Source organism: Mixophyes fleayi, chromosome 3 (genome assembly GCF_038048845.1).
Source record: "Mixophyes fleayi isolate aMixFle1 chromosome 3, aMixFle1.hap1, whole genome shotgun sequence".
Classification (NCBI taxonomy): Eukaryota; Metazoa; Chordata; class Amphibia; order Anura; family Limnodynastidae; genus Mixophyes; species Mixophyes fleayi.
In genome coordinates, this window is record NC_134404.1 from 18,562,887 (window position 1) to 18,576,632 (window position 13,746).

Genomic DNA, 13,746 nt, shown 5'->3' on the forward strand with positions numbered 1-13,746 from the left:
CGGTATGTGCTGAAGCATAGACAAATATACATTTGTAGACTATATAGTAATTAGTAAGATATAGTAATGCAAATATTAATTAAAACAGCCATGTGTGTTATTAGACCATTTTATAAATCTAATATAGGTATAGTTGTTATTCTATCATTATATGTTTATTGCTGTATAATTGTATATTTGTTATTGTGCTGTGTTTGCTTGTTATTGTGTTAGCCTTTATGTGCTTTGATATGAGTAAGCGCCATGAATCTATGGCTTTTGCAGGACGGCCTCGTGAAGTCCAACATGGAGAAGTTGACCTTTTATGCTCTCTCAGCTCCTGAGAAACTGGATCGTATTGGCTCCTATCTCTCTGAACGGCTTAGCAGAGACGTGGCCAGACACCGCTACGGGTACGTACGAACTGACACCGGGGAGCTGGGGAGAATTTTTTTAAATGCAGCCTTTAAATTAAGACCCTTCGAAAAGATGTCAGCGCAGGGAAAACTTTAACTGAATAAGCAGCGTGACTAATGATGTATAATTACAGTTAAAAGCTTTCCGCTCCCACCATCGATTATAATATGTGTTGCAGCGGCTGTTGGAAGCTGTACCTCTGTCTCTCAGCAGTTATTACCTCTGCAGCCGAACAAGCAGGTTTTTGGCATGTGAATACTACTTCTTATGTAATCGCTATGTAGTATTTATCTTGTCCCCTCTGGAGTTTCCACAACAGGAAAGGGGGGTGTGATCCTTCTACAGAAAATAAAACGGTAGTTTTTAGGCTCTTACATAACAATTTGGAACAAAGAAAGTAGTAATTGGCCTTGTTCCCATGTTCCCATGTTCCCAGTGGTTTAGACGTAGGCTGAGATTAAATCATACGACATTCCTAATGGACACTAAGATATTCATTGCAAATATGTTGGATGAGCGAGAAAACGAAATACTATAGAAGTAACTGTATTATTTTAACTTTATTTGATTGGATTGTTCAAGTGCGAGAGAACTGAAGCGATACTCTTGAGAGTCAACCTATCAATTCATTAGGAGCCAATGACATCACCGAGGGCTGGATGAATATTCATAAGAAGGGGAGTGCCCCGAGCAGGGAAAAGTGGGTACAAAGTACCTGGGCCTCCCTTGGGGGCCCCCGGAGGCAATTGGGGAAAATGTGGCTCTGGCCTCAACCGGCCATCCAGGGCTCCAGCTGAGCCGAATTATGAGTCGGGAAAGTGTCTGCATCATCATCATCGCCATTTATTTATATAGCGCCACGGATTCCGTAGCGCTGTACAGAGAACTCATTCACATTGGTCCCTGCCCCATTGGAGCTTACAGTCTAAATACCCTAACATACACAGACAGACAGAGAGACTAGGGTCAATTTTGATAGCAGCCAATTAACCTACTAGTATGTTTTTTGGAGTGTGTGGGAGGAAACCGGAGCACCTGGAGGAAACCCACGCAAACAAGGGGAGAACATACAATCTCCACACAGATAAGTCCATGGTCGGGAATTGAACTCATGACCCCAGCGCTGTGAGGCAGAAGTGCTAACCACTGAGCCACCGTGCTACTCATCCACTGATAGCTTCCCATTGGTCCGTACAGTCACACCCCTCCTAGAATGAACATTCCGGTTGGGTTCCCCAAGAGTTGGCTCTACTGGTTCCGACCTGTACATGAGACCGCAGAAGGCCTTTTTGTTAGAAACTAAACTGCTGCATGAAGTGATGATATTGCCTCAGTTACTTACAGTGGCAAATTCAAACTACAATAACCCCTTTGTTGTACTCAGTCCATGGACACTTCCTCCGTGTACCTTTTCTGACCCTGATCACTCTTTGAGACACTCATATTTATTCTATATCCAGCCCTGGATGACTGTTGCTTGAATCTTTATTAGAGCACAAAACAATCCCCCCTCTTCCTGTGTGTAATACTATATACACAACACATTTTATACTCCATACAGAGTGCCATAAGAATCAATAACATCTAAGTTTTATTGGAATATAGAGCAAGCCGCTCATATCCTGTCAAGCTTATAATAGTATTACTAAATGTGAAAGTAGTATATCTGAGCCCCATTATGTTCATGGTCGACTCGCTACCTCCCTAAACAACCCTATTATAATCCACAACTGGGGCTGTCATTTGCCAGCAACAGGAAGCATAAAATGCCTTATTTACTATAAGCAGGGTCTTATTTTCAGAATATTTTTCTGTAAATGTTTGTTAAAATATAGCGATATACGTAGCACAGATAACCTTATTCCACTCCATATTTGCCATCAAAAGGGCATTATAATGAAGAAGAATAAATTTGTGTTCAGTGCCTTTAACCCGGGGTGCTGTCCTGCAGTGCTGCGCAAATTAAATGTCATATTGTGTTCCATTATTGATAGCTAATCACTGTGATTAGGTTAGACTGGGCTGCTCTACTCCTATTTGCTGCTCTGGGTATTTAAGGCAGGGAGGACTGTTGGACTCCTGTTTGCCTTATCTTCTGTTGTGACCCTTGCCTGTTGTCCTTGACCTTTTGGCTTGAATACTGGACTCCGCTGTTTCGCTTGTGACCCTGACCTCTGCTTGGATACCGATTTGCCTATCTGCTACGGACCCCTGACCTTGGCCTGCCTCTGACCATCCGCTCCAGCCTTGGCTAGTGCCTCTGATTCCACCTGTGCTACCGCCATCATAGATGAGTTTTTACTACACTGAGCTTAAGACCTGGGGGCATCCACGTACCTGTGAGCATATAAGCTCTACGGGAAAGGCGGCTGCTAAAGGTGAAGACCTCAACACTATCGTTCTAAAAGCTCATCTTGGTGGTCGTGAGCCCTAACACTAACATTGTCATTGTACCTGACAGCCAACATCCGTTCTGTTAACTGAAGCTGAGAGCAGTTTACTATGTTTCATGCTTGGGAAGGGCAATACACAGAGAAGACAGAGCTCAGAGGGGCGTTTCAAAACCTCTCTGCTCACTACCTCATGTGCCTTGTGACTGTGGTTGCTATGGTAGCCTATGACACTGTGCTGAATTCTAAATCATTAATAGCAGCCTTAATAAACAAAACAAGGAAAAATAGTAAATACCAACATTCTTCTTATACCATGACACAGTGAGTTATAGGATTGCTGCTTTGAGAAGGGGTTGGCTATAGCTGACAGCCAGTGGACAACCCTTTAAACATTCCTAATAAAATATTGTCAACCATTGCTATAGAGAAGAGTTATCATGGGAATCCGCATTTAGAAAATAATTGATTCTGTTTTACATCCGCTGACTTTTTGCTAAATATTCCATGCAGGACAAAATGCATCACAATCACGTTATGAACAGTTCTTAAAATGTCTTAAAAAGGGTCTAGTGGTTCATTGAGACTGCGCAATAAGACCTGCACAGGGCCTGTGGAAACGAGTCCTGGCTCAGTCTTCAGTTTTCTTACACTTCGCCTTGTAAGAGCCCTGTTATCTACCAACAATTCACTGTCTGCTCTTACAGCCCGTCCAGGCTCCTACCAGCCAGCGGGCTGGAGAATAGATAGCGTACAAATGTCTGACTATATAATTTGTGCGATGCCTTGTGGCAGAGGTTAGAGAGAGAGGAGACAGCACAGATAATGAAGCACTCGGGGGCCCGGCTGTTATTTTGTCTGTGCTGTTTACCGAGACCATCCATATAAATCTTCCTTGAAAATGGCCACAAATGAGCTAGATAAATAAATTCAATTTATGGAGTGTTACAAGGCGCGCAGGGCAGATTGTAACGTTTATTTCTGTAGCGCTGTGAAATTGTCATGAAATCACTTGGGAGGTGTTCAGTTACAAAATAATATTCTTACTAAAGAATATATTTATTTCTTTGTTTTCTTTTCGCTGTATTCTGGGAAATGCAGAGAGGCTGAAGAACAGAGGTGTTTGACGCCCGTAGAAGCTTGCGGTTTGCGGCGACAATTCATGGTTTAAAAATTCTACCAGCGAATGGTGCGGACTGACAGGTGTGACTTGGTCATTTGCGCTGCCTGGACTGGGAATCGGGCAACAGCGGCATTTGCCAGAAGGGGCGGGTGTCCCTGAGAGAACTAGCGAGGTGGTCTGGGAGTAATTGGTCGCATCCATTGAGCTCACTGCTCTTGTCTCTTATTACGGTACTAGGTCAGTAGGGCCAATAGATAGGTATGAATTTGGTCATTTGTATTTTTTAGTTCCAGCCGGTTCCTTATGGACATCATGGGACAGCGGCCCTGTACATTATGGTGCATTTTTAACGTAAAAAAAGGCTGCTCTATTATTTCATTAAATGGCTAACGCTGTAAAAATCACAGATTGTTGCCGTATACGGTTGTCCCCATAGATCTCTGTGGGGTCAACGAAATCAGTTAATTTATCAACTGGAGAAAATGGTCTTTGTAGTTTCAGCCTAGCTGGAGAGTCCTGTCCAGTATACTGAAGACACTGCGCTCGTGCAATGACGTAAACCCGTGAGTGAAGTCGCAGCGCTGCATTAAGCAAGCAATGAAAGACATCTGAGTCCCAATTGTAAAGCGCTACGGAATATGTTGGCGCTATATAAATAAATGATGATGATGATGATGAGTGATCAATAAGGACGGCCACTTTCTGGCAACACTTTCCCGGCTAGACTTAATTAACTTCTCAGAAACTGATTCTCTTATTGCTGCGATAAGCGGCCGTAAGAAATGATACGTAACGGGCAATTTTCGCTAGTTTTGATAAATGTTCCGCTATAATTTACACAGCGCATCCAGTGTATGCAGGACTTTATAACATTAGGAAATCCAGACACAAAAATGTGTAGAGTATAAAGTGCGCAGTATAACGAATACTTGCAGGGGTCACATCGAAAAGAAATGTACAGAGACTGTCCCAAAGAGCTTACACGTTGGGAGGTATATAATCTTTCCTTTGCCTATTTAAGTGTCCTGTGAGTCCATGTACTCAGCTGCCACGGAGATATTTTCTTGGTAAATCATGACGATAGGTTTTCTCTTGCAACATTAAGCGGCGATAGAAAACCTGCCAATCGCCTCTTTATAAATGACAGTGTCTAAATAAGTACGAGGGCAAAGTCTAATAATTATAGCCTGATTCATGAAGGAACGCAATCCACATGCATTTTTACAGTCTGGCCTTTATTACAAACACATGTTCTGGTGCGCATACGCATCCGTCATCACTATCAATCGACGCTTACACCTGACCTGTAGCTGGTGCAAGTAGTCTGGCTAAAAAACACATTCGTTAGAGATGCCGGAGCTTGAATCGGGCGCTTGTGCTCTCTATTGGCACCCCCTTACTGCACATTGTATATTACTCCGCCCCTTCCCACCCTAGTTCCCACCTTCAAATCATAGTCAGTGGTAAATGTCCTTTCTGTGCGAGCAGGAACTGCGTGTAGTTGCGTTCACTGGCGTAAGTTTTGTTTAACTTTACACAACTTTACACATCTTTACAGAAGATACGCTACACAAATGGACTTGCGTTCTTCAATGAATCAGTCCCTATGGGGGGTATTCAGTTGACTGTGAGTTTTTTTTTAAGACTGTGTTAAATCATTTTAACGCTGTGTTTTTTTTTTATCATTTTCGAGCGGGTTAACTTTACCCGGGATTCAATTCCATTTTTAACGCTCCGTGTTTTTTCATGAAATAGTCCTCTCGCGCTCCAGTAGAAGGTCTATGGAAAGTATAGGGTGTGCGAGAGGACGCCGCGTTAAAAGCTATTCAATTGTTTTTTTAACGCGGAGCGTTAAACAGGCCAATATGCTGTTTTATCTCGCACCTCTTTGGGGTGTAATAAAAATAAAAAACCTATGAAAACTATTTGAAATCATGTAATAATGAGAAAAATAAAAGATAAACTATGTTTATCAGTAATGCCTAACATGTAAAAGTGGATTTTCTTATGAAAAAATTATGAAAAAAAACAACCATAAAAAAACAAATAAATAAACATCACTAATTAAATATATTTATATATGTTTTTGGTACAAATATGTATGTACTAATGTTTTTTGACATTGTAAAGATGATTCTATAGTAAAAAATAGTTAAATAAAAAAATATGCTGAAGAAAGTACTGTAATGTAGATATTATCAATGTGTAATGCAATCTAATGTATGGAAATGTATGCCAAGACTTTTTTTTGTGTTGTACATGACAGCGTTAAAACTCCCCTTCACTCCCCTAAAAACTCGCAAACACAATGATTAAACACGCAGGGGCAGCGTTCCCTCTTTTTCAATTGAATTGTTTTCACGCTGCGTTAACTAAAAACGGTCGCTATAGCAGTTAAAAACCTGCGTGTGATTTTTTTTTCCTTTAATGGGAAAAAAACAAACAAACTCGTCAATTGAATACCCCCCTATATATCTATTTCAACATAATTTTTTTTGCCATATATAGCATAGTACGGACACTTTAAGGATGATTATGATGTACAGTAAATATAAATCAAGATTGTACAATCATTTATCACCTTCATGTGCATAAATTGTTGTTTGTTACATGGTAGTTTTTGTTTTGTTTTTTCTATTCCATTTTAAGTGAAAAGGAAAAAGCACTAATCCCCTAACTGGCAGTGATATAATCGCAGCGTAGATGGTGATAATCTATAGAAAGGTTATTGCAATGGAGATTTCTGAACATGCCTGGTGATTCCCCATGCACATCTATACAGGCCACATATTCAGTATTATTCTATGCAGCGGTAATCTTGTGCACAGAGCTTTAGTGCTCCCTGCTTAACGAATGCAAACATTTCTCCACAATATCACCACTGTCAGCTGCGTCCTCTGTTTGTACTAATAATGCCCCCAGATTCGGGATTAGCGCAGGACTCGTACGTTCCTGGAACACATCTGTTCATCGCTGGGACACACAAGCAGCAAAAGCTGATCTACATTCAGGCTTCGCCCTCCTGCCTGTGGTATCAGTCGGATGCTCTGTGGTTTGTTCGGTAAAAAGTACAGCGGGTCGTTGAAAGTGGCATTTTTTCCCTGCGTGGAGACCGAGAAGATGAGCTGTTGGTGCAGGTAACCTCGTGGCTAGCTGTTATTTTGGCATTTTCATATCAACGTTCCATCCCTCTCTCCCTCCCGGAGGGAATCAGTGTTTGATTTATACTATGTGTACACATCAAAATCCCTGCCTTTCGTTTTATATTCCTGCTGAGGATCTGGTTCGACTGAATTAACCCTCAGAGATGACGTCTTTTGTGTCTTTAAAAACGTTTTTTAAAAAAAATGTTGGTAGCTTCCGACTGCAGTCGTGGGTATTAGTCAGTCAGAGGGGGCAAAAAATGTATCTGTCGTAACAGAGCTAATAACTGCTTTTGTACGTCGTCAAGTTGAACCCAGTCTGATTGCTGTTCCTGATTTCTGTGTATAAAATCGTTGTATAACAGTTTTTCTCCAGCAAAGAGTGATAGGAAAAGACTATGGGGTATATTTACTAAACTGCAGGTTTGAAAAAGTGGAGATGTTGCCTATAGCAACCAATCAGATTCTAGCTGTCATTTTGTAGAGTGCACTAAATAAATGACAGCTGGAGTCTGATTGGTTGCTATAGGCAACATCTCCACTTTTCCAAACCCACAGTTTAGTAAATCTAGCCCTATGTCCTACAGAGCTTTGGAGAGGTTAGTACATTGATAGGACATTGGCAAATTATTAGTATGAACTGGATGTTCTGTGTTAGAGGATCTATGAAGTTCTAAATCCATATTTGCCTAATGTCTCTCTCCGGGAATGATTTTACCATCCATTGTGATCTCAATATTTTTATATTAAATCCTATTTGTTCCTCATTTGAATGATGTGTGGTATTGACGCTGCAAATTTTTTATCGGAGTCTACATTTGCAGGGCGATTTATTGTAGAGCGCACTGCCATATTGCAATAGGGCTTTTCCTGACTTGGCCCAAAGAGATACCAGCGGCAGTGACACTCTACCGCCATGGCAGTACCGGGGCAGTATGTGATCTGTTATCGGCATGTCTGGATAGAGATAACAATTGAAAATCATATTTGTAAAAATGCTTCTTTAGTCTTTAATGGTTTCTAAATATTTTTTTTTTATATATTTTTAGCTTTGATATTGTTTATATCTTTTTTCATTTTATATTGGTAGGGCTGAAAGTCCAAATCTGAGTAACTAGGTAGTTGGACGACAAGATTTTCATCAGCTTCATTTCAAGAGCGGGTCATATGAGGCTCAGGTGTCGTAGCTGAATCTGCTTAGTTACCTGTTGTTTGTATTGTATCCATAGATTTAACTAGGGTCAATGTAAAAAACAATAATTATACTTATCTTTAACGTCACGTTCATCGAATCTGTTGGAGTACCCAACGGCGGTAACGGTCCTCTCACCAAGGTTTCAACGCCCCATGCAGGGGCAAACACAGGATTTGCAGAGGGGGGTTTCCACACCACACCACCAGTGGGTGTGACCAGCATGCATGGGGGCGTGGCTATAATTTTAGAAAGTGCTTGGCTGCTTTCCAACTCTCCCTATCCCCATAATATACATGGGCAATGCTGCAAGCACTACTAGGTGCAGAGCCACAGGGTCCACGCACCTGAATTATACAGTGCCCCAGGCTTGAAGGGGGGTTTCTAGGCACTGGGAAACCTCCCCTCAGTTTACCTATGCCATGTGATCTTTCCATTTACATGTAATTCCGTTTGCGTGCCATATCTTGCGTGCAATAGCTCTGCGCAGTCTCAGAAACGGATCTTACACCAATGAACACAATTGCGTCCAATTCATGCCTGCACACAAATGACACAACTACCTACGGCTTGAAGGGTGGAACGGGGGGTGGTCAGGTACGGATGAACATGGGCAATGTACAGTAAGGGTGTGCTGAGCGGGTGCCAACGTGGACAGGGTCTATTGAAGCTTTGGGCATCTTATACGTACGTGTTTTTTAGCCGTATCATTGGCACCAGCTACATGGCAGGTGTCAGTGCCGACAGAGTGATGACTGTCACGGCATCATCTTTGTATTAAAAACTACACGTATACGTACCACTAGATAACACAGAACATGTGTATGCAAGAAGGAGAAACTATAAATATGTATTGCAAGTACAGTGTGCATTAAGAGCATCCTAATTTATATATTTAATGTAAAGAAAAGGAATTGTTTTTTCAACATGTTTTTATTAATGATTATAGTATTAGGAGTTGGTCATTTCTTTTCTAGAATATTTTATTTGGCTCTTTGATTGGGACTTTAGTATGCACATATACATGTACGTATCCTGCAGTGTGTTCTGTGTGTCTACATACGGTAGGTAACGTATAGCCACAGTGTACTTATACCCAGATTCACATGGAGACGTATCTTGAGGTCCACTTGGATTTGAAAAAACGGACCAACAGAGTTATATGTTATCTGTCCTCACTTCTCCTGTTAAAATGGAGAATTGAGGAGTCTGATTTATGGTAAAAAGGGAAATGGAAACCCCCATCTGCACCACTTGATTTTTTTTGGTGACTGGACCTGAGATTTGACAGCAGCAGTTTTAAAATAACAGGTGGGTGGGGGGTTTGGGAAAACAGATACACGTGAAAGACATAAAACTATGTCCAGCATATTCATCACTCTTTGCTATGAACAATTAAGCAGCCACATGGTTACGGTTAAAATGCTTTTAAAGGGTAAGTTGTGAATGTTTAAAGGCTTCGTTTGTTTAGCCTAACGTTTCACCAATACACATGGTGTTTGATTTGTTATATCATGTTGTCACTTATTGCAATGCAGAAGTAACATTAACCCATGTGTGAGCTGACTGCGCTCAGCAGCAGAGACGGATCAGGATTTACGAGCTGGCGCCGGCTGAGTCGGGATGAGAAGAGGTCTGACTGCAGGATCTGTCCCCCTTCGTAACACTATTAGATCTATTCCTTGCTGGCTCTGACTTCAGCAGTAATGTATTGCTGACCCATTTAATGCTTTATACAGAGCTTCGCTGCAGATGTTCCGCATTGCTGAGCAAGGGAGATCTGTCCTATTACTTTACCTGATTGAGAGGTAGGGTTTTGTTCTGTGATAGAGTAGTGTATTATGTAGTGTTTTATTACACTACATTTATATAAGGAGGAGGAAAATATTACTCACTTATTCGTCCTGGCCACTCTTAATTTCACTGCCTGCAGTTCATGTGTAACTTTTCATTTCACATATCCTTTATCCACCTTACGTAGCTCTTCAAAGCCTCAATCTCTATCCATTCTATCTGTCCTCTCAACCCTAGTTTCTGTCCACTCTACATGGACCTTGTCAACCCTAGTCTCTAACCAGTCTACCTGGCCCTTCACAGCCTCAGTCTCTATCCACTGTACGCATTCTCCAAAGCCTCAGTCTCTATCCACTCTGCCTAGCTCTTTACAATTCCAGTCTTTATCCTTTTTACCTGGCTCTTAACAGTATCAGTTTCTATCCCCTGTACCTGTTCTTTACAACCTCAGCCTCTATCCACACTACATGAACTTTGACAAATCCAGACTGTATCTCTCCAAAGATTCAGTCTCTATCCACTCTAAGGGCTAGATTAACTAAACTGCGGGTTTGAAAAAGTGGGGATGTTGCCTTTAGCAACCAATCACATTCTAGTTATCATTTAGTTAGTACATTCTACAAAATGACAGCTAGAATCTGATTGGTTGCTATAGGCAACATCCCCACTTTTTCAAACCCTCAGTTTAGTAAATATACCCCTAAGTGTCTATCCATGCTACCTGTTCAAAATAGCATCTGGCTGTCCTTCACAGTCATCTCTACATAGCTCTTCACAGCCTCAGTCTCTCTCTCCTTCACAGCTTCAGTCTCAAAACTCTCTACTTGGACCTCCACAAACCCATTTTATAGCCACTCTACCTGTCCTCCACAGCCTCAGTCTCTCTCCACTCTACCTGTCCTCCACAGCCTCAGCCTCTATCCATTCTACCTGTCCTCCACAGCCTCAGCCTCTATCCATTCTACCTGTCCTCCACATCCTCAGCCTCTATTCAATCTACCTGTCCTCCACAGCTTCAGCCTCTATCCTCTACCTGTCCTCCACAGTCTCAGCCTCTATCCACTCTACCTGTCCTCCACAGCCTCAGCCTCTATTCACTCTACCTGTCCTCCACAGCCTCAGCCTGTATCAATTCTACCTGTCCTCCACAGCCTCAGCCTCTATCCACTCTACCTGTCCTCCACAGCCTCAGCCTCTATCCATTCTACCTGTCCTCCACATCCTCAGCCTCTATTCAATCTACCTGTCCTCCACAGCCTCAGCCTCTATCCTCTACCTGTCCTCCACAGTCTCAGCCTCTATCCACTCTACCTGTCCTCCACAGCCTCAGCCTCTATCCACTCTGCCTGTCCTCCACAGTCTCAGCCTCTATCCACTCTACCTGTCCTCCACAGCCTCAGCCTCTATCAATTCTACCTGTCCTCCACAGTCTCAGCCTCTATCCACTCTACCTGTCCTCCACTGCCTCAGCCTCTATCCATTTTACCTGTCCTGCATAGCCTCAGTCTCTATCCACTCTACCTGTCTTCCACAGGCCTCAGCCTCTATCCCCTCTACCTGTCCTCCACAGCCTCAGCCTCTATCCACTCTACCTGTCCTCCACAGCCTCAGCCTCTATCCATTCTACCTGTCCTCCACAGCCTCAGCCTCTATCCACTCTACCTGTCCTCCACAGCCTCAGCCTGTATCCACTCTACCTGTCCTCCACAGCCTCAGCCTCTATCCATTCTACCTGTCCTCCACAGTCTCAGCCTCTATCCACTCCACCTGACCTCCACAGCCTCAGCCTCTATCCACTCTACCTGTCCCCCACAGCCTCAGTCTCAATACACTCTAGCTGGACCTCCATAACACCAGTCTCTAACCACTCTACCAGAACCTGCAAAACCCCAGTCTTTAAGCACTCTACCTGTCCTCCACAGCCTCAGCCTCTATCCATTCTTTGTAGCCTTCTACAAACTCTGTCTCTGTCTATTCTGCCTAGCACTCCACAGCCCTTTTTTCTATCTAGCCTACTTGGCCTTGCACTGTCATGTGTCTTTACCAAATTCACCAGGACCTTCACAGCCTCCGTCTCTGGCCCTCTGCCTGACCTTCCCCAGTCCTAGTAACTATACACTGTACCCAGACCTCCATACACCCAGTTTCTATACTCTGTACCTCCACAGCCCCAGTTTCCATCCACTCTGCATAACACCCAAAACGTGGTGGGTGCTCAAACAGTAAATTAGTTTAACAAAAAACATGGGAGAAACTTCTGGCTAGTATAATGTTATGTAACTAATTTATCTGCACTTATCTATGCAATTATCTATACTTTAATCTAATTTTGACCACCATACCTAAAATATACTGTATTATATTTTAAAATGTCTTTACCAAATAAACGTCTGATATTCCCTCTAAGCTGCGTCTGAAATAGTCTAGCAGAGCTCCTCACAGTTACTGTAGATGAAGAGACAAGGGACCTGATTCATTAAGAATCTTAACTTGAGAAACTTCTTATTTCAGTCTTCTGGACAAAACCATGTTACAATGCAAGGGTACAAATGAGTGTTCTGTTTTGCACATAAGTTAAATACTGACTGTTTTTTCATGTAACACACAAATACTTGATAGCTTATTTGTACACTGAAATTTAAAGTTGATATTTGTGTGCTACATGAAAAAACAGGCAGTATTTAACTTATGTGCAAAACAGAATACTAATTTGCACCCCTTGCATTGTAACATGGTTTTGTCCAGGAGACTGAAATGAAAAGTTTCTCAAGTTAAGAACCTTAATGAATCAGGCCCAAGGTGATTATATCCTGTGCATGACATTATCTCTTCACATTCTGTATAATGTGATTTTAAGAGGTCCCATAACTATAGATGCAAAAATAATTGCAAATTGTTTTTAAAGAAATGTTTGACACATAGTAGGGATATACATGAAAAATGAATAAATGACCAACCATTAGGAATAAACAAATAAATATCTATTCCTATCGTGTAGTACTTAAAGGCTTCCCTATTTGACCTCTAATTTTCTCAGTTATGTTATATTAACTTTATGGTGGATTCTCCCCTGTAAAACAAATTATATCTAGAGGCTCTGGTGTCAAAGAAAAAGTTGAGCCTCTAGAAATATAGGTAACATTGACATAGCTGAGAAAAAGAAATTGAGCAGAGAACCCCTTTAATAAAGCAGTTAATATCCCATCATGCTTAAGGTCATTTATAGACATTTTCAGAAGATACAGTTGCCAGTTATTTTTTTCTGGCATGTTTATAAGACTTCGAGAGAAAGCAATTTCTGCGGCAGATTTTGCAGAGCAACTTCGCCTGCGTATAATTTAATCCTCGAAAAAGCAAACTTATAAACAAAAATATGTAGAGAATGATTTTATGACCAAATACTTTACGCAATAATTATTAAAAAGTGAAAAGTAAAGAATAAATGGATAAAGCATGCAATCTCTTTAAGATGCACTTAGAGGACAACGATCGTAAAATTGAAACACTCATAGCAGCTTTATTATAGCAAAATAATATAGATTTTTTTTAATGTGGTCATTGTTGAATATCTTGAAAGTAAAGAGGTTGGTAAAACGCCTATAGTATACTCCTATAACTTCTTCAGAGATCCAGCAGCAATTTAGAGTCACTACTCCTGAGCTGGCATAGGGATCTTTTGATACTTCCCCAGATAGTGAATTATAGGTT

General features: G+C 41.6%; 1 protein-coding gene across 4 annotated transcripts in view; it reads left to right on the plus strand.

Moving 5' to 3' along the window:
- Positions 1-13,746, plus strand: part of EFR3B (EFR3 homolog B) — a 117,992-nt gene that overhangs the window by 47,256 nt on the left and 56,990 nt on the right. For 2 of the 4 annotated variants that reach the window (XM_075201156.1, XM_075201158.1), the window contains exon 3: positions 265-392. In XM_075201156.1, coding sequence (XP_075057257.1) covers positions 265-392 — 128 coding nt within the window. Of the gene's footprint in view, positions 1-264; positions 393-6,875; positions 7,047-13,746 lie in introns of those variants that run through there. The other 2 variants (XM_075201159.1, XM_075201157.1) reach the window with 2 other exon arrangements.